General features: G+C 34.1%; 2 protein-coding genes across 2 annotated transcripts; one reads left to right on the top strand and one right to left on the bottom strand.

Annotated features, from left to right (window-relative positions):
* Window positions 1–446: 446 nt before the first annotated feature.
* On the bottom strand, window positions 447–10588 carry LOC132563727 (leukocyte receptor cluster member 1 homolog). Its single transcript, XM_060228480.1, has 7 exons — window positions 10526–10588; window positions 7193–7292; window positions 5867–6094; window positions 4991–5111; window positions 3461–3527; window positions 2973–3081; window positions 447–1815 (listed from the first exon to the last, which is right to left on the bottom strand). The coding sequence occupies exons 1-7, from the start codon at window positions 10546–10548 to the stop codon at window positions 1537–1539; spliced, it is 927 nt and encodes a 308-aa protein (XP_060084463.1). The 5' UTR covers window positions 10549–10588; the 3' UTR covers window positions 447–1536.
* A 70-nt stretch (window positions 10589–10658) lies between these two features.
* On the top strand, window positions 10659–23196 carry LOC132563733 (uncharacterized). The gene is made up of 8 exons (XM_060228483.1): window positions 10659–10745; window positions 14634–14858; window positions 15134–15601; window positions 16605–16700; window positions 17063–17266; window positions 18158–18247; window positions 19991–20134; window positions 20904–23196. Exons 1-8 carry the CDS (start codon window positions 10736–10738, stop codon window positions 20930–20932), a joined length of 1266 nt encoding a protein of 421 aa, XP_060084466.1. The 5' UTR covers window positions 10659–10735; the 3' UTR covers window positions 20933–23196.
* The last annotated feature ends 1673 nt before the right edge of the window (window positions 23197–24869 follow it).

The following is a 24869-nucleotide window of genomic DNA, read 5'->3' as shown; positions in this document are numbered from 1 at the left end:
CACTTATTAAATTCTCTATATGTGAGTTGATATCTATGTAGGTGTTGAATGCAATCTGAATTCAAACTTTAATTTACCAATAAATGAATGAAAGTAAAATAAGTTTGTCTTCTTTATTAATTCTTACACTGCAACAGATACTGCAACAGATACATAAACACTGTTCATCCCTCATCACTAATCAGCTCCTTTAACCTGTTCATCAATGTTCCTTCATTTACAGGAGTAGTGTTTTCTGTTCATCAATGTTCCTTCATTTTCAGGAGTTATGTTTTCTGTTCATCAATGTTCCTTCATTTACAGGAGTAGTGTTTTCTGTTCATCAATGTTCCTTCATTTTCAGGAGTTATGTTTTCTGTTCATCAATGTTCCTTCATTTTCAGGAGTTATGTTTTCTGTTCATCAATGTTCCTTCATTTTCAGGAGTTATGTTTTCTGTTCATCAATGTTCCTTCATTTTCAGGAGTTATGTTTTCTGTTCATCAATGTTCCTTCATTTTCAGGAGTAATGTTTTCTGTTCATCAATGTTCCTTCATTTTCAGGAGTTATGTTTTCTGTTCATCAATGTTCCTTATCTACAGGAGTAATGTTTTCTGTTCATCAATGTTCCTTATCTACAGGAGTAATGTTTTCTGTTCATCAATGTTCCTTCATTTTCAGGAGTAATATTTTCTGTTCCATCAATGTTCCTTCATTTTCAGGAGTAATATTTTCTGTTCCATCAATGTTCCTTCATTTTCAGGAGTAATGTTTTCTGTTCATCAATGTTCCTTCATTTTCAGGAGTTATGTTTTCTGTTCATCAATGTTCCTTCATTTTCAGAAGTAATGTTTTCTGTTCATCAATGTTCCTTATCTACAGGAGTAATGTTTTCTGTTCATCAATGTTCCTTATCTACAGGAGTAATGTTTTCTGTTCATCAATGTTCCTTCATTTTCAGGAGTAATGTTTTCTGTTCATCAATGTTCCTTATCTACAGGAGTAATGTTTTCTGTTCATCAATGTTCCTTCATTTTCAGGAGTAATATTTTCTGTTCCATCAATGTTCCTTCATTTTCAGGAGTAATGTTTTCTGTTCATCAATGTTCCTTCATTTTCAGGAGTTATGTTTTCTGTTCATCAATGTTCCTTCATTTTCAGAAGTAATGTTTTCTGTTCATCAATGTTCCTTATCTACAGGAGTAATGTTTTCTGTTCATCAATGTTCCTTATCTACAGGAGTAATGTTTTCTGTTCATCAATGTTCCTTCATTTTCAGGAGTTATGTTTTCTGTTCATCAATGTTCCTTCATTTTCAGGAGTAATGTTTTCTGTTTATCAATGTTCCTTATCTACAGGAGTAATGTTTTCTGTTCATCAATGTTCCTTATCTACAGGAGTAATGTTTTCTGTTCATCAATGTTCCTTCATTTTCAGGAGTAATATTTTCTGTTCCATCAATGTTCCTTCATTTTCAGGAGTAATATTTTCTGTTCCATCAATGTTCCTTCATTTTCAGGAGTAACATTTTCTGTTCCATCAATGTTCCTTCATTTTCAGGAGTAATGTTTTCTGGGTCGTCTCACAAATTCAGGGTTGTATTGTGAGTTGTATCGTCGATCTCTATCACTCACTTCCTTCACCTCTGCCTCTTCCTCTGCTTTCTCACCTCTAACCTTTGCCATCAGTGCAGCAGTTTTCTTTCTTTCAGCAGCTTCCCTCTTGAGTCTCTCTGCACGTAGCTGATCAATGCTCTTTGACCCTTGGACTTTTGATTTTGAACTTTGCGATGACCTTTCCTTGTCTTTCTTGTGCTTGTGTTTGTGATGTTTGTGCTGTCAAAAAGAAAGCATGAAAATGTAATGTAACCAAAACCAAACACAATGACAGCAGAATGAAAGTGAGATAAACATCTTATATAAAGACTTTGATAATGCATGAAGAAATTTAGCATACGACACGATAGGTACTGAAATGTGGGCAATCTTTAGGTGGCATTTAGGACTAGGATTTAGGAAATGTGTGTTACTAGGAGACAAACAAGCATTTTGTTACTGTTTTTGTAAGTTTATCAGATTATAAAATGTGATATAAAAACATGAACAAGAGGCCTTGCGGTCTTGATGGTCACCTGAGATCAGCAATATTTAATATAAAGGTTAAAGGGAAAGTAGCTTTCAAGTGTTGTGAAAAGGAAATTGTGACATTGATGATAGTAAGCCAATGTCAATACATGAATACCATAAAAACTTTCACCCTATACTGATAAATAAGTTATTCCCAGTTGGAATTCAGCAAAGGATTTTTGAAATTTAAGTCAATTTGATCCCTTTTTACCCTGCCTAACAGCCCCTCGGGACAGACATGATCAATCCATTCATACCATCATGCCGTCATCCTTCAATCATAATTCTAACCAAGTTTGAAATATTTCCAATGGAAAACAAATTATACTAAAAAATCTATTTTTCCTATATAAACCATAGTAAAATTACCCCCTTCCCACGGTGAAATGTGAGACCCTGGGACCATGAAATTCACAATTTTTGTAAACCACATTAAGATGCCTCCATCCATGAAGAGCATTTGATTCTACCTTATCTGGGTGTTAAGAAGAAGACATTTAAAATTAAAGTCAATTTGACCCTTTTGGCTCCACCCCATATAATTCACTATTTCGTTTCATCTTGGGCCAGGGAAGGTTTCTGCAAAATTTCATTAAAATTGATTCAGGAATTTTTGAGAAGTTGAAAATGTTAAATTTTTTACAGATGCACAATGCTGTATGAATTAAGGTGATTGCAATATAGGTCACCATGAGAATTTGTCTCAAGTGACCTAAAAACTGAAGCTGATAGTACTGAAAGGGATTGCAGTGAATTTGCACAGGAATGATTAAACAAAATTATCTGAGAGATGACCAGACAATCATTTATAATTCTTATATCTAATTATTAATGTTGAGGAATAAAAACGGTTACAGTAAGGATACCTTGTGTCTGTCAGAATGATCTTTATCTTTGTGACTCTTCTTTTTAAGGTATCCCTCCAGCTTGTGTATAGGATCTAGGGAATCTTTTAGCTTCTTGTCTTTATGCTCTCTGTAATAAATTGATTTTAGCAATGAATCGAAAGGAATGGCCAGTACTTTGATGGTGGCCATGTATTGAGAAAGTTTGACATGCAAGAAAGAAAATAATATCTTCATGAATTCTTCACAATATGATATCTATTTCACAAGCTGAATTAATTTACAACAAAAACTGAATTAATTTATGACATAAAGGTTTCAAAGAGATATACAGTTTCAGAAGTTGCTTGTTAAGAAAAACCATACATTCTGGAACAGTTTTTGGTACTTCAGTGTTGTTTTTTTTCTATGCAGTTTTCAAGAAAACATTAAAATTTCAAGACCCAGTCATAAGTTCCTAGTATCCCCAGAAATTAAACTGTCCGTTTGTGTTACAGAACCTCGATTACCTTTTGGTTAATGCGTCATCTTCATCATCTTCTACTTTTCTTTTCTTAGCATACCATGGGGCTGTGCCTACAGAGACAGTATTCAGTATATCATTTTATATACAGATGTTACTACAAAGTGATTAGTGAGTGTAAACCTATAATGACATTAGTTATATTGGTAATTACTGCACAGTATATTTATACGAGTCTTGTAAATATTTTTTACCAATCTGACTAGTCTCTAACCATAACAGAAAGTACAAGCAGATATTTATTGTTCCGTAGAATAAGTCTAATTCCAGCACTAAATAAGCGGTTGTGTCCTCGGGCAAGACAATCTGGACAACATGTGATGGACCTCCCTTATGCTTCTCAGTGGTGTAGCTAATCACTTTCACAAGGAGACCCTCCCTCAAAATAACCCTGGCTGAGCACAGGTCAATAAATCAAACAAACAAATTAAGTTATGAAAACTTTAACTTCATTATAAATTCATTCAAATAAATTTGAATATATTATTTTCTTTATTGGGTTTATCAACAGCTGTTATCTATCATTGGGTCATTTTGAGGAATGATCTTGTTGTATTAGCTGGTGGCCACCAAGAGAAATTCCATGAAAGTGTCTTGCCTTTGGACACAACCATGACAGCATCTGGGCTGCTTCTTTGTTTTCTGAGAAACCTTGAATCACAAACCTCAGATTTTCACCTGAGGATACTCACGCCAACACTTCTATCAAATGAGCTATGATCATGACCACACATGCCTCAAATATGGATACATATAACATATTCTTATTTCCTTGATGAATAACAGTTGTATATTACCAGTAGGGTGGAAATTTTGAAAATATAAAATTTTCCACCCCACAAGATAAAATAGATCTGCAATTCATAAAAAAAACAATGGATATTACATTTATTACACTTCACACCTTTCATTGACGCCATATTGAATTTGCCACTCTGTCTATATCTCAAATGCATACTCTATATTATCATTACTTTGCTGGATATAAGGTTTCAATTTATTTTACATTACATAGGAAAGAAGCTAAGGATTAAATTCAGATTGACCATGATGAATGAACTAAATTAAAGCAAGTTTCCTACAGTTCAAAAGGGTTAACCATCCTTCCAGAAGTTTGCGATGCATTCTGGGATAAATTATATTTCATATGCAAACACAGTTATCTAACTGGTCAAAAACGGGTGAAAATATTCAGATTAGTTATATTGTCATCATAAAACCTTACATTTCACTGCAAAATGTATAATTAATTATCTCTCCTGCAACATGTCCAAAGGGGTAAACACATAACCTTCTCCTACTGAAAGTCAGTGGATTTATAACTGGACAATAAAATAGCAGTTGTTGCTACCTCTGATCTATTGAATGGATATGGTATACATCAATGGGCTTTGTAACAGACATAGCAAATATTACTGATAAGTTCATAGTCCTTAATTTGACTTAAGTATATAGCGAGTCAGTGGCGACAAACCAGTTTCAAACATTACTTTGACATTTGCTCTCTACAACTTACCTCCTTGACTTTCCAAAGAACTCTGACCTAAGTAAGTTAAAATTCCCATCTTTTTCTCCCATTCTTCTTTTTCAGCCTTTTTTTCAGCTTCATGGTCAATGTTATGCTTTCCTGTAGATACCTACAAAAACAACCAAATCATTATAAATACAAAATACAGTAATTTTAATATTTCATGATGTCAAGGTTTGGGTTCGTTCATTCTGGTGTATCTGCACATCATTATCAATTGGCACCCAGGAAAGTTAATAGAAGTTTTCTGATATTTTGATTAAATGTAAAAATGTTTCCTGTGTATTTAATTTTGCACAATGTTTATTGACTGAAAATAGTTAATATCAATATCCTGCAAAGATATATTACCTTCAAAACTACATGTATGTACTGATTCAAAATCAATAATCTTCAGAATTATTATCGTTCCTTATGACGAAGAATCCGAGATGGCGGACACTCGTACATCTCGTGAACAGGGGGATTGCCCGCAAATCAGCCCCCTCCCCTTTTTTGACAAGTCTTTTTAAACTGTGTGGAGGGTGGGGGGGGGGCTTATTTGCGGTAAAATACGGTAAGATACAAAAACAGCTGAAAATTTTGTTTGTACTTGATTCCGATTTCATGAGAACTCCACAGTAGATGTATCAGCTGTGCAGCCAAATAATTTGTCATGTGTGATTGGTTAAAGTTTGGCTAAGAATATTTCAAGGGCACTGGGACTATATTTGAACCTTTAGATTTCAAAGATGTATTTTTCTGAACCTTACAGTGAGTTAATAACCTTAATCAGCAGAATTTTTTTTATGTACAGAAATATATACAAATACACACACATGAATTGATTACACTTATATGTACAGGTACATATCTACCACTTACTCCTTCTGTGTCCTTGAAGAAATTGATGTGACCTCCTGATCCAGTGTATATGTCAGAGACAAGATTGTTTGAACCATACACATCTAGGTCTGTCTTGGCCTTCACTTCATTCCCACTCACTTCAGGATCTTCTATTTTTTCAGGGGAGGTAACTGTGCTGCTGCTGGTGGAGGGTAGCCTCTGAGATCTAGCTTTCTGTCTTAAGATTTCTGTCCTTGCTTCTTGTTCCTTTAATAAAATTATAGAGTAAATTATTAGAACTATCAAGGTTCAATATATTTAATTTGCAAATCAATGAAGGACCAATTGTGAAACATACATACATAAAACAAATATATATATACAATATTTAAGACATATATTTTAGTATACAATAATGTGTACCAATAGTGGTTTCATTTTCTATTTGTTATCTTTAACAACAATGAAGCCCTTAAAGGCTCTCGAGCAAATCTCTATACTGTTAACATGTGTGAGACTTTCATCTACACAATTGTTTCAATAATACATAACACAGAAAAATTCTTACTGAAAGTGGAAAGGCAAGGAGCATAGATGCTCTGCAATACCTGGAATAATGTTATTAAAAAATACTATGCCAACATTTTTTTACCTACTTTAAATTTTTTACTTAAAGATGATTTTACATAAATGAACAAGTTGCACACAAGTGAAAACTTCTTTATCTCAATATTCAATATTTCAATATTTAAAAGTCAAAGAAAAGATGTTTGCCTGTCTGAAATTTCTTTTTTCTGTTTAGTGCCAAAATCAAAATGGCCCAATAAGTGACTAAGGGGAAACTACTATGAAATTCAAGAAACATCTTGCTGTCCTTCTTAAGGGAATTCAATAACAAACTTTCCTAGCCACAAAATAAAAGATGCCGTTTGTCATTCATTAGGTTTTTCTGACCTCTCTCAAAATCAAAAGGGCACAGCTAGGTGCCAAGGGAACCTTTAAATATTCATAGTTGTTCTCAAGAAATGGTGATGATTAGAATTGTTTAAGGAGAGACCAAAGATTAAAGACCACAGATGCAGGGCAATTTGAATGGTCCACCATCAACATGTAATAATGAATATTTTCCAAACCACATTTATTTAATGTATATATACAATGAAGTTAATGCAGTATATTAAGAATTGACAATTCCTTTCTTAACAGTACATTTACCAATTATTGCATCAGTGAACTCTGGAAAAATGAAGTTGTGACAATAAATTGAGTATGTTGTTCCTTACTTACAGTGCAAAGCCTAACCACCATATGTAGATATAAATCAGGTCAGCAGGTAGGACCTGCTGTATCATATGGTATACTTACAGCAAGCGCCACCTTCCGAAGCCTTTCCTTCTCCTCCTCGGCTGCCTTTGCCTCATCCCTTCGAACTCTCTCAATGTTGTCCTTGTTGCGAACATGCCAGCTGTGTTACAATTATCATAAATATATTGTACATTCTGTTTAATATGTACACATTAAAGATAGCGACAAGCAGAACATTCATCAAAGGCAAAACAGAACATCTATTGATGTCCCTCGTTTAAGTAAAAACTAATCAAAGTACTGAGAGACTAAACATGTTGGCAATATATATTTGTAATTTTAATGTGAGATATACAATCCATCATATGCAACACAACACAATCAAACACTTTCTGTAGTGAATGACTATCAATGACCTAACTTGGAATTCAGAATACAAATTTTCCATCAAGTTTTACAGCAGATTATAAAGGATTTAGTTGATATCAAAAGGATGACAACAATAAAGGAAAGTTTTGAATTGTTTACCAATCCCAAATAGGCCTATTTATTGTTTATTAAATAATGATTCTTAAAATACGCAACTAATGCATAATACTATGAGACGATGAATATAAAATCATAGGCATTTATGTGTTACATACATCTCTGATAAAAGTATTGTTAGATTAAACCAACATATAACAACTACTAACAAGATGACACTGCTCTCAAGTGTGATACACAACACCCACCTGTACCACCAGGGAAATCTAACTCCATAACACAACCACGTTTACAAATATTAATATGAAACTTTATACAAGATTGTATTATAATCATATTAACAATGCATGTTTTGTATCACTAATTTCTATGAGTATTTGAAGCAATAGTGTCTGAAGGCACGTCATGATTAGCCTTGCTATATTAGTATAAAATGTACACATGCATGCCAATCTGTCATTATCATTCTTAACTCAGTCATTTTTTATACAACACTGAAACTTTGTATATTAAGGTATTTTACTCTAGCACTTATCTTCTGATGTCATTAACTTCCTTTAAGATATACAGTATCAAGACACTGTCTCATGTGTCATAAACAATATACATATATGCCGTTTTCAGCTGGGGAAAATTTAAGTCTCCATTACTATACCAATTGCACAACTATCAATATGAAACTTGGTACCAAGTGTATGGTGTACGGCAATGCTAGTTAGTGACTGATGCAAATCTCAATCTGAATAGTGTGACCTGTCACTTGCAGTATAACACATGCTTGTCTCACAGCGACAGCATTCACTGTTTTGGAAAAATTGTGGCATTATTTTGAGCACACAACTGCCGCTAGGTGTGGTAGATAACATGTTGGAAAATTTGAACCAACCAGAAATTGAGGATTGATAGTAGCATCTACTTCCAAGCCCTGTGACGATATGCTGAAATCATGACTGCATTATGTTTAGCCTAAAAACAGAGACTTAACTTTTAAAAGGGACTTCTAAATTGTTGGCTAAATTTGCACCTCATATGGAAAAATTTACACTTGTTCTTGCACTGCCTATTTTATATAAAAGATCCAGTAATTAGATCTGTCTGGAAGAGATATTACAGATCTCATGAAATACTTATGTTTACTTGTGTTGTGGACAAATAAATCAACAACTATCACAAAGGACAGTGATATCCTTCATACTGAAAGAAGTGCAAACATCAAGATGTTTTATATCATTTTGATATTTTCAACATCAACATGGCCTTTTCCACCACCCCTTCCCGTCTTTGATATTATTCTTTTTATTAATATATGTTAAAGTAATTATTATTTGGCCACAGACTTCTACAGTATCCAAAGAACCAGGGACATAACTTAATTATTAAAGTAATTCATGAAACCATTGACAACAGAGGTCATTACTGGTATATATATCATTACCTCTGACTCATGTTAAAGAGAACTTGTTTTTTAGCTGAACAGTTTATTGCGGCTACACAACTCTACCAGGGTTACACTCCCTAAAAGAATTGGACAATCTATATGTGGAACATAGCTATTACACTACTAAAATAACAAGAATGATATAATCTTCATATTTTAGTTTTATATCCCTAGTACATTACTATCGGTCCCATTTATAATCGTATCTTGGTAGCAAAGTTGCGTCAATGAGTTGCAATCAAACAAATATATGTATAGAAATGTGTTCATGCTGTGAAATTTATTCAATAAACTAATGTGTTTGTCGAAACACATGCTTTTTTTTGGACAAGTCTATTGCACATTGGTTGGGGTCAGACAATGCATATTTTTAATTTGCATGATGTGAAGTGGTCGTATTTATTTACTCTTAAATAGTGAATAACATCAAATAGTACATATTACATTAAAGGTAAAATCATGTAATGTTAAGGTAAAAAAAAAAAAACATGCACAAAATAACACACCTGCCAACTTTCTCAATTCTGTTGAGCGTTTCCCAATTTTCACTCCCCAGACCCACCTCTAGATTGTATGGATCAAAATTGGGGGAATCTCCTGGTTTCAGAGATCCTGCCAGGTAGGTAATAAGTAGGCTTGCTATATTTGTCAAATATTTTCAAATAACAAAGAATAGATTTGCCCTTAAGGTAAAATATTTTTCCTTTAAGTATTAAATGCATCATTTTACACTTAGGCATGTCATATAGACTGGCATACGAGAATGGCTTGACAGGCTATTTAATGATATCGGGGAGGATGCATATGTTTGACATAAAAATGAGTATCAACAGAGACGTATATGTTATATACGTCTCTGGTATCAAGCAATACTCAAGTTTGCCATTGAAACAAATACCAATTCATAATATTTTATGACGAATGGATTAAATCACAATTTTTTGTTTCTTTTGAAAAGCGTCACATGTTACAATAACCCAAATTACCTAGGGTTCTAGGTCATGTACATGTACATGTAGGTAAATAGTTCACGCGGTACAGTTCAACAAAATGTCTGCACCAAAATATATAGCAGACTCCAACCGATGTTGAGAAAATGTGTTACACGTATCTAGAACGTCGGATTCCTGTAAGCTCACTCATCCCCTTTCTATCAAACTCGAACGTTTTGTTTCTTTTGGACCATTGATATGTAGTGTATTTAATGAGTGTTCTGGAAGGAATGGTTGTCCTGAAAGTGACCTGAGACATATTTAGTGCCCAGAAGTTTATTAATTAAGATATTTCATTTATATCTTTCGTATTATACACGTCACACCACTGTCAATCAACATGCAAAAAAACGTCCTGATCGTTCGACCGAAAAGTGTAATGGTATGATACAAAAAATCTATAAAAATGTCTTAACTAACATTCCTCCCAGGACACTCAAAAGGTACACCCATGATAGGAACTAATGCAAACATTACCTTTTGTGGTGTAAAATATTCATTGTGGTATTAAGACTTCTCCAACAGCCAGTAAGTGTTTTGGTGATATGGTGCAAATAACGAAACACACTTTCATTGGATAAAAATCAACTTTGGGGATTTCCCGGTCGTATTTCTGGGATTCCCCAGTACGTCATTTTCCAGCGGGTTCGATGTTGTTATCAATATACGCTTTAAAATTGTTCCGGGATGACAGACGGTGAGATTTGAATTTGATTGTTAACAGGAAATAGCATTAATCATTCACTGTTAGTCCTATGTCAGCAGGACATACATTACTGACTCATCGTCTCAACTGTAAGGCCTAGTACAAAGTTCGTGTTATAATAATGTTATGGCCAGGAAAAAAATATTTCAGTCATAATATGCTCTTATTTAATTGAGATGAGACCATGATGCCAGACATAAGTTCAGCAAATTACGAATATGTTGACATGTCGGTATTTTCTTCAAGTTTTCTGATATCATATTATACCAACAGCACATCATGTGACATTTACTTCTGGTTCATATATGTTGGTTGTCATTGTAAGCAGGCGTTGGTTGATAAGGTTTTTGAGAAGATAAAATGTTGTATATTATATAACTCCGTAATCTATGGGCATGTGCTTACTTCAAGGGGACATTAACATCAGATTAGGGACATTGCTATATATGGTGTTTGATGTTCTGAATAATTTTGATGTATGACGAAAAGAAGTACATGTACATTGTATATGAATATAAATGAAATAAAGAATAGAAAAATATGTTGTAATGTGCAAACACATATTTACAACTTCAGAGAGAAAATTAAGTATTTTTAGCTCATGTGGCCTGATCATGAAGGACCAAGGTACTAGTGTGTCTATGCAATGGAACAATATCATTTTGACATCTGTCAGTTGGCAACTTTTCCAATAAATTGCTATTAGTTTTGTATCACTCTTGAGGGAGGGGAACCAGCTTTGTCTGAATGGAGCCTTTGAGCTCTCAGGTAGCAGGACTCAAAACTTTAAAATCCTCCTTCTTCTGAAGGAATGAAAGGATATTATCCAAATTTGGTATGAAGCATACTTTACTAAAGGGGATTTAATATTGTATCTTGGCCCCCTGGGATACAAAGAATGGGATGCAGTGGGAGAAATAGAGCATTTTTCTTGAAAAAATCCTTCTGCAGGAGGAATGTCAGAATTTTGTCCAAATTTGGTGTAAAGTATTCTTGGTTGAAGGGGACTTTTGTTTGAATGGTTTGGTTGACTCCTGGTAGCAGAGGGATGTGATCTAATGGGAAAGTTGATATATTTTGATAAGCAGCTTCACAGAACAAAGTCAGGTGAGTGATACAGGACCAATAGGCCTCTTGTATTAAATGTGCCAGACCCATTTACAAATACAGTAAATGCATATAAACGAATACCTATACATTTTCAACATATATGCATGGTTATAGATTCCATGTAAGCTGAAGAATGATTGAGATTTCCTCCATGATACAATGTAACTACTTGTACGCTTGAAATAGACGTGAATGATTGATTAGTTTCTAGTAATAAAGCATTAAATGATGAACAGATATGATTTGGTAAATGGACAGTTCCATAGTAAAATAATCAGTAATCTAGTGAATTTTTAAAGCATTCACATAGTGTTACTGATGATTTGTTCATATGAAAATGTTTTATTTTATTTTTCCATCAGCATAGTGTTATAAACTTATCTACTTTTACAACAATTGCAAAACAAGGTATCAAACTTCTATTAAATCACGATTGTTGTGTTAACACTGTGCCACCTGACCAGTACCAACACACCACCATGTTGTAGACTATATATGATTGGGATTTCTCAAACCAGTCATTAAGTATTGTAAACCATCCAATAAATTACCCCAAAGGTGGACTCAGTTACTTTTCAGGTGTATATCATAATTATACGAAGAATGAAGATACCTATCCCCCGACTCCTTCCCAGAGCAATTTGGTCAATAAGTTTGGGAACCATGTAGTCACTAAATGTTAGAAACATGTAGTCAATAAGTCTGAGAATCATATAGCCAATAAGTGTTAGAACCATATAGCCAATAAGTGTTAGAACCATATAGTCAATAAGTGATAGAACCATGTAGTCAATAAGTGTTAGAACCATATAGTCAATAAGTGTTAGAACCATGTAGTCAATAAGTGTTAGAACCATATAATCACTAAGTATTAGAACCATATACTCAATAAATGTTAGAACCATGTAGTCAATAAATATTAGAACCATGTAGTCAATAAGTGTTAGAACCATGTAATCAATAAGTGTTAGAACCATGTAGTTAATAAGTGTTAGAACCATGTAGTCAATAAGTGTTAGAACCATATAGTCAATAAGTGTTAGAACCATGTAGTCAATAAGTGTTAGAACCATATAGTCAATAAGTGTTAGAACCATAGAATCAATACGTGTTAGAACCATATAGTCAATAAGTGTTAGAACCATATAGTCAATAAGTGTTAGAACCATATAGTCAATAAGTGTTAGAACCATGTAGTCAATAAGTGTTAGAACCATGTAGTCAATACGTGTTAGAACCATATAGTCAATAAGTGTTAGAACCATATAGTCAATAAGTGTTAGAACCATATAGTTAATAAGTGTTAGAACCATGTAGTTAATAAGTGTTAGAACCATGTAGTCAATAAGTGTTAGAACCATGTAGTCAATAAGTGTTAGAACCATGTAGTCAATAAGTGTTAGAACCATATAGTCAATAAGTGTTAGAACCATGTAGTCAATAAGTGTTAGTATCATTTAGTTAATAAGTGTTAGAACCATGTAGTCAATAAGTGTTAGTATCATTTAGCTAATAAGTGTTAGAACCATGTAGTCAATAAGTGTTAGAACCATATAGTCAATAAGTGTTAGTATCATTTAGTTAATAAGTGTTAGAACCATATAGTCAATAAGTGTTAGAACCATGTAGTCAATAAGTGTTAGAACCATGTAGTCAATACGTGTTAGAACCATATAGTCAATAAGTGTTAGAACCATATAGTCAATAAGTGTTAGAACCATATAGTTAATAAGTGTTAGAACCATGTAGTTAATAAGTGTTAGAACCATGTAGTCAATAAGTGTTAGAACCATATAGTCAATAAGTGTTAGAACCATGTAGTCAATAAGTTAGAACCATATAGTCAATAAGTGTTAGAACCATGTAGTCAATAAGTGTTAGAAACATATAGTCAATAAGTGTTAGAACCATGTAGTCAATAAGTGTTAGAACCATGTAGTCAATAAGTGTTAGAACCATATAGTCAATAAGTGTTAGAACCATATAGTCAATAAGTGTTAGAACCATGTAGTTAATAAGTGTTAGAACCATGTAGTCAATAAGTGTTAGAACCATATAGTCAATAAGTGTTAGAACCATGTAGTCAATAAGTGTTAGAACCATATAGTCAATAAGTGTTAGTATCATTTAGTTAATAAGTGTTAGAACCATGTAGTCAATAAGTGTTAGTATCATTTAGCTAATAAGTGTTAGAACCGTGTAGTCAATAAGTGTTAGAACCATATAGTCAATAAGTGTTAGTATCATTTAGTTAATAAGTGTTAGAACCATATAGTCAATAAGTGTTAGAACCATGTAGTCAATAAGTGTTAGAACCATGTAGTCAATAAGTGTTAGAACCATGTAGTCAATAAGTGTTAGAACCATGTAGTCAATAAGTGTTAGAAACATATAGTCAATAAGTGTTAGAACCATGTAGTCAATAAGTGTTAGAACCATATAGTCAATAAGTGTTAGAACCATGTAGTCAATAAGTGTTAGAACCATGTAGTCAATAAGTGTTAGAACCATATAGTCAATAAGTGTTAGAACCATGTAGTGTTAGAACCATGTAGTCAATAAGTGTTAGAACCATGTAGTCAATAAGTGTTAGAACCATTAAATCAATTAATGCAGATTTGCTTATAATTAGATTTACCTTTCCTGATTATTGAATTCATGGTAATAAAGAGAAAATAAAAAAATGAAACTGAAATAAATACTCTTGGAGCAAATATGATTTCAACAAACACTCCATTTTATTTAATTGCTCTTCTTTCTCCTCAACAGAAGTTGTTGCCAGTCAAATTTATGAATCCTTATTGATCAGCCACACTTTATCAGTAAGGGATTTCCATAAAAAATTTAAAAACCAACACCTTGATGATAACCAGATCTGTCGGTGTCTGAAGCTTCTTTCTGAACGAGGTTTAGTCTGTGTCCAGAAGAAAGAAGGCATGGACATATGGTCACTGCCTTCCGAGACTGATGCCCAGCCAAATCAGGAAAACAATGGTAATTATGAGAAGTTAAAAATGTGGCTTTATCATTAAAGCACAAACTTGAATTAGATATGTGAAATTTGACACCATAAGTGCAACTCCCATTTGTGTAAAAGATTTTTAGAGATTTAATATGATTTATTGTAGTATAAGTGATAGATATAATGTATAAACTTATTGTTGACTGCTATGTATACAAACCAAAACCATGTGAGCAAAAAACATATTTAAAGATATTTGCTTGGCTTTCAATGTAATTTTCAATGATTTTCATGCATATTCCTGAAGTGAGTGAAATTGGAGATCACAGCGTGAGGAGAAAAAATGAGCAAACTTCCTGTCAGCAAATAGGTTCTAGTGGGCATGTTTCCAATGTGGAGCAAAGTTCCAGTGAGCAACTCCACTTTTCATATAACCTCAGCTCCAGGGAATCTTATGCTGAAGTTACAAAGTCCAAGCATAATTCAAGAGAAAATACAAGCACTTTCACTAACACCAACACCAGGCAACATTGGGAGGATGACTTGATGTTCCCAAAGCCTCCAGCCTCCACCACTGACAACACGAGGCAACATAGAGTGGCAGACCCACTGTGTCCACAGACTCCAGCCTCCACTGCTGGCAACACTAAGCACTATAGAGTGGCAGACCCACTGTGTCCACAGCCTCCAGTTTCCACTGCTGGCAACACCATGAAACATGGAAGGGAAGATACAATGTCTTTGGCAGAACAACAAAGCATTGAATGTTGTCTCAGTAAGTAGCATTTTCGATCACCTGAGACAAGTCTCATGATGACCTATCGTGATCACCTTCATCGTGTGTCATGCTTCATGCGGCTGTAAACAATTTTACATTTTCGACTTCTTCTCAAAATTCCAGATCTGATTTCAATGAAATTTCACAGAAATTTTCCCGGGCCTAAGATGAACAAAATTTTTGAATTATACAGCTCCCATCCCACAAGGGCCTGAGGGGTGGGCCAAAAGGGGTCAAATTGACCTGGATTTCAAAAAAACTTCTTCTCAACACCCAGATATGGTAGAATCAACTGCTCTTCATGGATGAAAGCATATTAAGGTGCTTTACAGAAATTGTGAATTTCATTGCCCCAGGGTCTCCCATTTCTTCGTGGGGAGGGGTAAAGTTTACTATTATTTATATAGGAAAAATACATTTTTGAGCATAATTTGTTTAATTTCCTTTAGAAATTTTTCAAACTTGGTTAGAATTATGAGCAAAAGATGACGGCGTGACAGTATGCCCATATTGATCCTGGCTGACCGTCAGGGGGCTGATGGATGGGGCCTAAAGGGGTTACACTCAGCTATGGCAGAATGAAATGCTTGATATGAAGGGAAGCATCTTAAAGTGCTTTAATAACCAAAATGTGTCTCACCTTTCTAATAAGTTCATAGTCTTTTGAAGTCATTTAAAAGGTCAATTCATTAAAATGCAGAATATGTGGCATGATATCCAGTTTTTGCATTCTTGTCCTCCTTTACGAGGGGATAAAACCTACTGATTATCAAGTCATGAGTCAAAGATCAAGGTTAATAGTATTATTTAAGATAATAGTTACTTAATGATCCACCACTCCTAATGTAGAACTCTGTAGTAGTGTCTTTAATTATTATTTAGGATAAAAAATAATGTACAGAAGTGTATGTAGGCTTAAAGTCTTAATAAAACAAAGATACTTTGATTATAAATCCAAAATACCATTAGTGGTAACCTTTTGAAAAAAATTATATTTTAGCCAAACCTTTAGCAGCCATGGAGATTGTTAAATCAGGAGAGTCCAGTGTGACCATGTACACTAGTAGTCTTGGGCCAGAGGAACGGATATGTCGTGGTAAGTACTCTTATACAGAGATGGATGGCCTTGATGCTATATCCCTCTAGTGACTCCTGTGAGCTATAGGTGGTAATAAATCAAGGTTAGACAACACAAATATAAATTTCTAGTCCTATAGTGCAACCTCAATGCTTGGTATTAAAAGTACATTAAATATAGCAGTGATTGTACACATGTCACTGTAAAGGAAGTCACAGATTAGTTCTATCAACTTAATGTGATGGATGAAAATTGTCTCCTCCTCCTTGTTGTCCTCCTCAAGTTCCTTGTTATCGTCATTGTCATACTTGCTGATTCTCCACTCCTGTTTGAATAAGATACTAAGCTATACCTGATTTATATATTTCTTTTTTCCCCAGATGATTTAAAAAAGATTGTTGACGTTTTTAAAAATGCAAATAGTCCCCTTAAAGCTGCAGATGTTGCAAAGAAAACGGGAATTGGAGACACAAAGAAATGTGCCAACAGCTGGCTTTATTTTCTGGAAAAAAAAGAAATAACGAGAAAGTTACCTGGAGCTAAACCATTATGGACATTGACTGACAAGGGTTCTGCTGTAACAGGTATGATAACACATTTTCCTGTGATAATTAGATGATCACTTACCTTTCTAATTGTGTTGTATAGATATGTTCAGACATGATTTTAATTTTAATTTTTAAAATGTGTCAGAATGCACTCAAAAATATGTACAAGTATCGGATAAAAATTTAGCTGAAAATGCCTTAGATTTGAAGCTTAGTCACCCGGAAAATATGCTGATGTTGTAAGTGCAGAAAGTTGATGCAATTAATCCAGTAAGTTTATGGTAGGTTGGACATATAGTCTTCAACAAAAAGAAATAGGAAACACTTTATTTGTTAGAAATGAAAAATCGGGGTGAAATTTATTGTTCTTACAAAACTGGGAAATCTTGCTTAGGGTGAGCTTAATTAGAGTATGGACATTTCTTGTTGAATGTCAATATTGAATTAATATCCTCTCATTTCCATCCATGTCATTAGCAATTTCTTCAGAAATATCATAATCTCCCACTGCAAACTAAAAGAGACTATAGTTTTGCATTGTGTCTGTCCTTCCGTCTGTCTGTCGCTGTGCTATCTTGTCAGAGTACTTTCTCCTACACTACTTGTCACTGGAGTTTCATACTTAGGGTCTGGGTTCACCTTGGTGAGAGGGGTGTCACGTAATACTTGTAATACTGAACATTTGCAGATATCAGGTATGTGAAGTATGTTTATTTTTGATAGGAATATTTCAAATCCTATTCATATAATCAGTAAACTAGGAATATGTTCATATGTTGATACTCTCCAGTCCTATAGATAGCACAGATGAAATTTGATGTGTGACATTTCTACAAATAAAATGAAAAATACACATACTACATGTATAAACAAAGAAGTATGTATACATGTTGGTTTTCTGATATTTTTTTATTTGGACTTTTTCAGATGAAGATGTAAATGATATAGCAGCAGAGTTCTACATTGAAAAGAACCGTGGTTCAGGGTCAAGTGTCGCCACTATCCCAGGTAGGGCAGGTATGTACTTAAATCTTCAAATCTTCTTCCTGTTTCTCATAGCATTAAGTTAATCTTTAGACAACTATATAAGTCATATTTACCAGGCAGTAGTGTATATGAGGAGGCTTTCAGTTACAGTGTTATAATCATGATTACAATTATTATCCTCTCACAACAAATGTTGGAGAGTGGAGGGAGGGGGATATGGGATGTTTCTGTACGTTGTAGGATATGGGTTCATTTATAATGTAGCTTTTATCATTGTTAGCACTCGCTTCATTTTTCCAAGGGATTTTCCTCAAACTCTATAAACTTATATCTCAGGCGAGATGTAATTTTAGTGTTTAAGAGTCAAGGTCAAGATCACTATTGCTATTTTCAGAAAGTTCTTGTCAGTGCTCTAGTGGTGTTATTTCTTCGGGATTTTCGTTGAACTTCACATGCTCATGAAGGACCATAACATCTCACACAAGATTGATTTTCATGATTGTACTGTCATGGTCACTGTGACTCCATGTCACTACTCAAGTGGCTTCATTCCTTGAGGTGATTTTGACTAAAATCGCACAATTTGTTGGTTTTTGTTCATTGTACTTATATCAAGGTGAGCTGAGAGGAAATTTGTATTATTTGGCATCTGATTTTTAGCCCACCATCAGCAGATGGTCCCCTTGGTCCCTAGTTGTGTCAGTTTGATTTTGCGACTGATCAGAAAAAGGAAATGGCTGATAGACAGCCATCTTGGATTTTGACTTTGCCAGATTGTTACCGATATTTCTTGAGAACTACTGTATAGATCTTTCTCACATTTCATGTATAGGTTCCTTTTGGTCCCTAGTTGTGCTCATCTAATTTTGGGGGTGATCAGAAATGTCCTCAAGGTGGCCATCTTGGATTTTGACTTTGAAAGTTTGTTATCACTATTTCTTGAGATGTAATTGATGGATCTTTCTTAAATTTCCCGTTTTACCGTTTCGATTTTGGGTCTGATCAGAAAAACAAAATACGAGAGAGATTGATATCTGAGATCTTGACTTTGAAAGTTTGTTATCAATAATTCTCAAGAACTACTGTATAGATCTTTCTAAAGTTTGATATGTATGTTCCCTTTGGTCTCTTCTTGTGCTTGTTTAATTTTGGGATTGATCAGTAGAAACAAAATGGCTTCCAGGTGGCCATTTTAGATTTTTCAGCTCAAGATTATCATTGCTATTTCTGCAAAGGAATGTTCAAATGTCTTATCATTAAAAGCAAAATCAGAGAAGAGAAAAGAAGGGAAAAGATCCAACATTCAAAGAGCATATAAAGATCAAACAATGGTGGGCACCAAGATCCCTCTGGGATATCTTGTTTATCATTCAGCTGATTGATTAAACTGCAACACAGGTTCATTATTGTGACTGTAAGATTCCATTGAATTTGTTGTAGTGTAGTAATTTATAGATCAATGCAGGAATCATAATGAAAGTCTTTATATTTCATTGTTTATGCAGATAACTGTTCTGTTTAGTTTTATAGCTTTTTTTCTCCATTAGGTGAAAACCAATTCCAAATTTCAAGAACACTTTAATGAAAGAAAGGCTCAAATTTCTTGATTAATTAAAAGAAATTAATTAAAGAATTATAAAATAAATAAAAAAAATAGAAAGGATTACATCTGAAAAGGATGGTTAATTGATAAAAGTGGTAATGTCATTAAGTATTTGTTAGTGTAACAGATTATGATAGGAAATGAGATCATTTTGATCTGCTACATTGTAGATCCCAGGAGAGGTATCGGTAGTTCACCTAAAAAGATGTGTAAAAATTGTAATAACACCTGTGTGGAAGAACATCACTACCACAACCATCTACATATACAACAGATGGGGAAAGAAAACATAGTCTTTACTACCACTCAGGCAGGTAAGTCAGCTCAGAGATGTAACCACTGTCCCTCAGTCAGGTAAGTCAGCTCAGAGATGTCACCACTGTCCCTCAGTCAGGTAAGTCAGCTCAGAGATGTTACCACTGTCCCTCAGGCAGGTAAGTCAGCTCAGAGATGTCACCACTGTCCCTCAGTCAGGTAAGTCAGCTCAGAGATGTTACCACTGTCCCTCAGGCAGGTAAGTCAGCTCGGAGATGTTACCGCTGTCCCTCAGTCAGGTTAGTCAGCGCAGACTTAGTACAAACATCTTTCAGTCAATCTTGAACATATACAAAAGACACACAAGTGAGAAACACATTTTAATATGAATTTTAAAATGCAGTAGAGCCAAATAATGAATTAAACTACATCATACAGCTATTTCATCCTTCTAGGACTTGTAAGTGATATAAATGGCCTGAACCTTTGAGGCAACAGAGGAAAAAAAGTGATTAAAAGATGAAAAAGCAAACTTTAGATGGGAAGGTGCACTGGATGGTTAAGTCGACAAGATACTCTCTATTTATACTGATTTTCTCAGTAATGAATGGAAAGATATTGAAGTTTTACTTTTTCTTTGTCAGTTTTAACGGAACAATTTTTGACAGTCTGTTAAGTGATGAGTGTAACCTTATAATTACCAATAACACAAGGATGCTCAGTAGCATCAATACATCTAGATAATGAAATACCTATATCATATCAAATAGATAGCTTATTAATAAATATATCTTTCTTTCTTGTTTCACTCATATGCTTTTTTTTCAGTTGGAAATCCATATGTAGAGAATGGATAACTAGACAATTACAGATGTGTACTCATGAAGCCAAACCCCTACAGTCCCCCATCAGATTTTGTCTTAGAGGATCCAGTATGTAACCAAATGTTTTACTCTACAAAGGAGAGAAAAAATATCTTTTAATGAACATTATTATACACTGAAGAATGGGTGGGTTACCCAGACGTTCCCCATCCTAAAGTAGACTTGTACAAATACTGGAGGTAAAGTGATCTACTGTTTTACAAAAAGATGTTGTTAGTTGTTAGATTACCGTGTTATTAAGTGATTTTATTTGATATGGTGAATGTCCTACATGTTAACACGTTAATTCCGGGGACTCAGAGCTATTGGCCATTTTCAGTGATTTTTAGTCAATGGTGCTCTAACCTCCTACAGGATGATCCCTGTTTATATACTGTATAACAAATAATGTTGGTCGTTTAGAAACCTACATCATTTTTTGTGGCTATGAACAAACCAAAAAAATTAAATTTAACTAATAGATCTTCTGATGAAAGAACCTTGTGAATATTTATTTAACATCCTTGAAAGTCCTTCCCTAAACCTCGGCTTAAACCATGAAAGAGAGAACCCATTAACAGTTTAAGTTAAACAGTACATATGGTATCCATTAGTTTTTTCATTTAAACCAACAATAGAAATTTCGTAAATTACATCAGTATGTACATTTCCCTTTTCCAATGACGTGATGTATGAGGTGAAATTATCTGTATCTGAGTATTTCATAAAATCTATTTTTCTGTAGGATGAAATGAAGTCTATATTTTCATATGGGGGGAGGGGTTTAAAAAAATCACTAGCTTTCTGCCTCTGGGTCACTGATTCAAGGTCTGTGTGTTTTGGCTGGCTGCAGGTCAGTGGTTTTTCTCAGTGAATTCTGGCTTTCCTCCACCACCCACACCTGGCACATCCTTAAATGACCCTGACTGTTAATAGGACTTAAAGTAACAACAACCTAATTATAGGGGTTAGCAGTATGAAACTTTAAAGGCTGGGAAAATGTCAGTAAAACCAAATATTCTGCAAAATTATGAAATTTGAAACATGATAGAACAGGGAAAAAACACATTCCCTATTATTTCAAATGCCCTGACAGGGAAAAACGTAGTGTCCATGAATATCAAAATAAGTCTTATAGAAAAAGTTTTAGAAAGGCAAATATCTTGTGACATATCACAGTATGGAACTTTGTTTAAAAAATTCCATATTACAACAAAAATCATTTAAGATTCACTTTTTGTGACTGATCACAAATCAATATTGTTTCATCATTTGGTATCATTGTAATAACGCCCATTACCTAAATCATGTTGGGACAACATGGGTAATGTCACCAAGTGGATCTGTGATTGGCAGAAGGTTACCATTGTTTTAATTATGACATCATAACTACATGATGTCTTTTCTTCATTATGTGATAAACAGAATCTTACATGAGTTTCAATTTCATATGAGATACTTCATCTCTAGGTCATGTGTTTGAGGCCTTCATGGGGCAGTCGCCAGATGCAGGCTGCAGTTCAATGGCGTTTTCTCTTGGAACTCAGTTTTCCTCCACCAACCAATTTTTGAATATTTTTAAATGACTTTAGCTGTTTATAGAATGTAAAGCAAAAATAAAACCAGAACCTATGTGATTATTGATACTTGGCATGAATTTTTCATTTTACCTCGCCAGAGGTTCCGTAAAACAATTCGTAGACTTTAATTGTCTCATATGACTGGAAACTCATGTAAGATCTGTAATTTATTATTTACTTATTTAAATATGTTATGTGATTTTTTGCTCTGAAATGCAGTGAAAATTTGTCCGTTACTTTATATAATTATTATGTGTTTAACAATCTCACACTGTGAGGATTCTGTTTCTGTTGATCTCTGGTATCAGATATGTTCCAACAGAAATGTTTCGTCACAAGATTGTCAGTTGATTTCTTGTTGAAAACTACATGTGTCTGGTGTCCTTATTTTGTTTTATAGGAAAACCTGATTGTCAATGCGAAATCAATCAAATAGTGTAATCTACATAATAATTTATATAGTGAAATAGAAATCAAACAAAATTTTTACAACCTATTTTAGACTAATACACAAGTGCCATTTTGTTTCTGTTACACTGTATTATTGCACTTAAATATCCTTGCGCTTATTCTAGCATTTCATTGTTTCGTTTAAAAAGCAATAATTGTAGATGTAGTAAATTGCCATGAATAGATTTTGCACTGAAATTGATTTTGTCAAAATCCGTATATTTACAGTACGTGTTATTTTAAAATTGATGTAGAGTGTTATTTTAAAATTGATATAGATTTTTAATACAACATAGTTCTATAAAAATAGGCTTTTTTTTCACTTCAGCCAAAAAGGAGTATGTGTTGTCTTGTGGGCATTCTCAGTATTGGCTTCAAAGTCTGTTCTTTACATGAACTTATTAAACATATTTCCATAAAATTATCAAAAAGAAAGGCTGAGGTAAAGTATGTAATATTGAGTGTAATTTGCCTTTCATGATACATGTTTGTATATATACAAGATATATATATATATATAAGATGCTTTTTCATTTTTATATGATTTAGAATGTATTCTTTAATTCTGCGATGTTGTGGAATTTAGAATGTAAATTTTCCACTCTCAGTGTTAGGGCCTCGATAGCTCAGTCGTAAGTGTAACCTCAGGTAAAGATTTGAGGTGCATGCTTCAATGCTCTTTTGTGTTTCACAAAGCTGAGAAACAGACCAGTCTACTTATGTGGTTGTGTCCTTCGATGTTCTTAATCACCAAAAGGTGATATTCACTTGTGTGTCCAATCTTTAAGATAGCAGGTGGTAGACACTGCTGATGGACTTTAAGTCCTCGAGGTTTGCTGAAACCTGCATGCCATATTTTAATTCATTCCAATAGTGACACGGTTCAGAATATACACATGTACTTGATGATGTTCTGAAATAGTCTGATATTTGTAAATAAAAAAAATTACCTAATTACGGGACTGCTCCATCCCCCCGACTTTTCTTTCGATCACTTTGGATTTTCACCTCCTAGGCTTCAAAATTTAGGTCCATAGCATCACTGACCAGTCCTTGAAGGACAAAAAACACTGTATGATGCAGTTTAATTCATTGGGTAATACAGAATCTGATCTAGAGGGTGGGGATATTACCAAAATCTGATCTAGAGGGTCAGGGTATTATAAAATAGGATCTAGAGGTTGGGGGTGTTACAGAATCTGATCTGGAGGTTGGGGGTATTACAGAATCTGACCTAGAGGTTGGGGTGTTACAGAATCTGATCTAGAGATTGGGGGTGTTACAGAATCTGACCTAGAGAGTGGGAATATTAAAGAATCAGATCTAGAGAGTGGCGTATTACAGAATCTGATCTAAGAGGTGAACGTATAACAGAATCTGATTAAGAGGATCAGGGTATTAAAGAATCGGAGCCAGAGGGTGGGGTATTATAGAATCATATCTAGAGTGTTGGAGATATTAAAGAATCTGATCTAGAGAGTGGCGTATTGCATAATCTGATCCAGTGGGTTGGATTACTACAGAATCTGATCAAAAGGGTAACTGGGTATTGCAAAATCTTATCTAAGGTGGTTGAGGTATTCTTGGTCCCCTTTGGTCCATATTTTTGCCCTTTGATTTTTGAACTGATTAGAAAAGTAAAATGGCTGACAGGCGGCCATCTTGGATTTTGACAATAAAAGTTTGTTATTGCTATTTTGTGATGTACTGGTTGGATCTTTCCCAGATTTCATATGTAGGTTCCCCTTGATCCCTAGTTGTGATGTTTTGATTTTGGAATTGATCAGAAAAAAAAGTGGCTGAGAGGCGGCCATCTTGGATTTGATAATTGAAATACTCTTGCTGTTTTTCAATATTTTTGTAAATAAGAGCAAGCACGAAGAAAAAAAAATGGGGGAAAA

The sequence above is a fragment of the Ylistrum balloti genome, unplaced genomic scaffold (assembly GCF_031769215.1).
Source record: "Ylistrum balloti isolate Yb309-2 unplaced genomic scaffold, AGI_CSIRO_Ybal_v1 Utg371838, whole genome shotgun sequence".
Taxonomy (NCBI): domain Eukaryota; kingdom Metazoa; phylum Mollusca; class Bivalvia; order Pectinida; family Pectinidae; genus Ylistrum; species Ylistrum balloti.
Note: the sequence above shows the minus strand (reverse complement) of the source record. Positions and strands in the feature narration are given on the sequence as shown.

Excerpts from the sequence above, each read along its gene's own strand:
- LOC132563727 (XM_060228480.1), bottom strand. The coding sequence starts at position 10,548 with ATGAATATTTTACACCACAAAAG. Across the intron at positions 5,112-5,866 it reads TCTTCAAGGACACAGAAGGA|GTATCTACAGGAAAGCATAA; the intron begins GTAAGTGGTAGA and ends TTGTTTTTGTAG. Across the intron at positions 1,816-2,972 it reads ATCATTCTGACAGACACAAG|CACAAACATCACAAACACAA; the intron begins GTATCCTTACTG and ends TCTTTTTGACAG.
- LOC132563733 (XM_060228483.1), top strand. Across the intron at positions 18,248-19,990 it reads CACTATCCCAGGTAGGGCAG|ATCCCAGGAGAGGTATCGGT; the intron begins GTATGTACTTAA and ends GCTACATTGTAG. Across the intron at positions 20,135-20,903 it reads CTTTACTACCACTCAGGCAG|TTGGAAATCCATATGTAGAG; the intron begins GTAAGTCAGCTC and ends CTTTTTTTTCAG.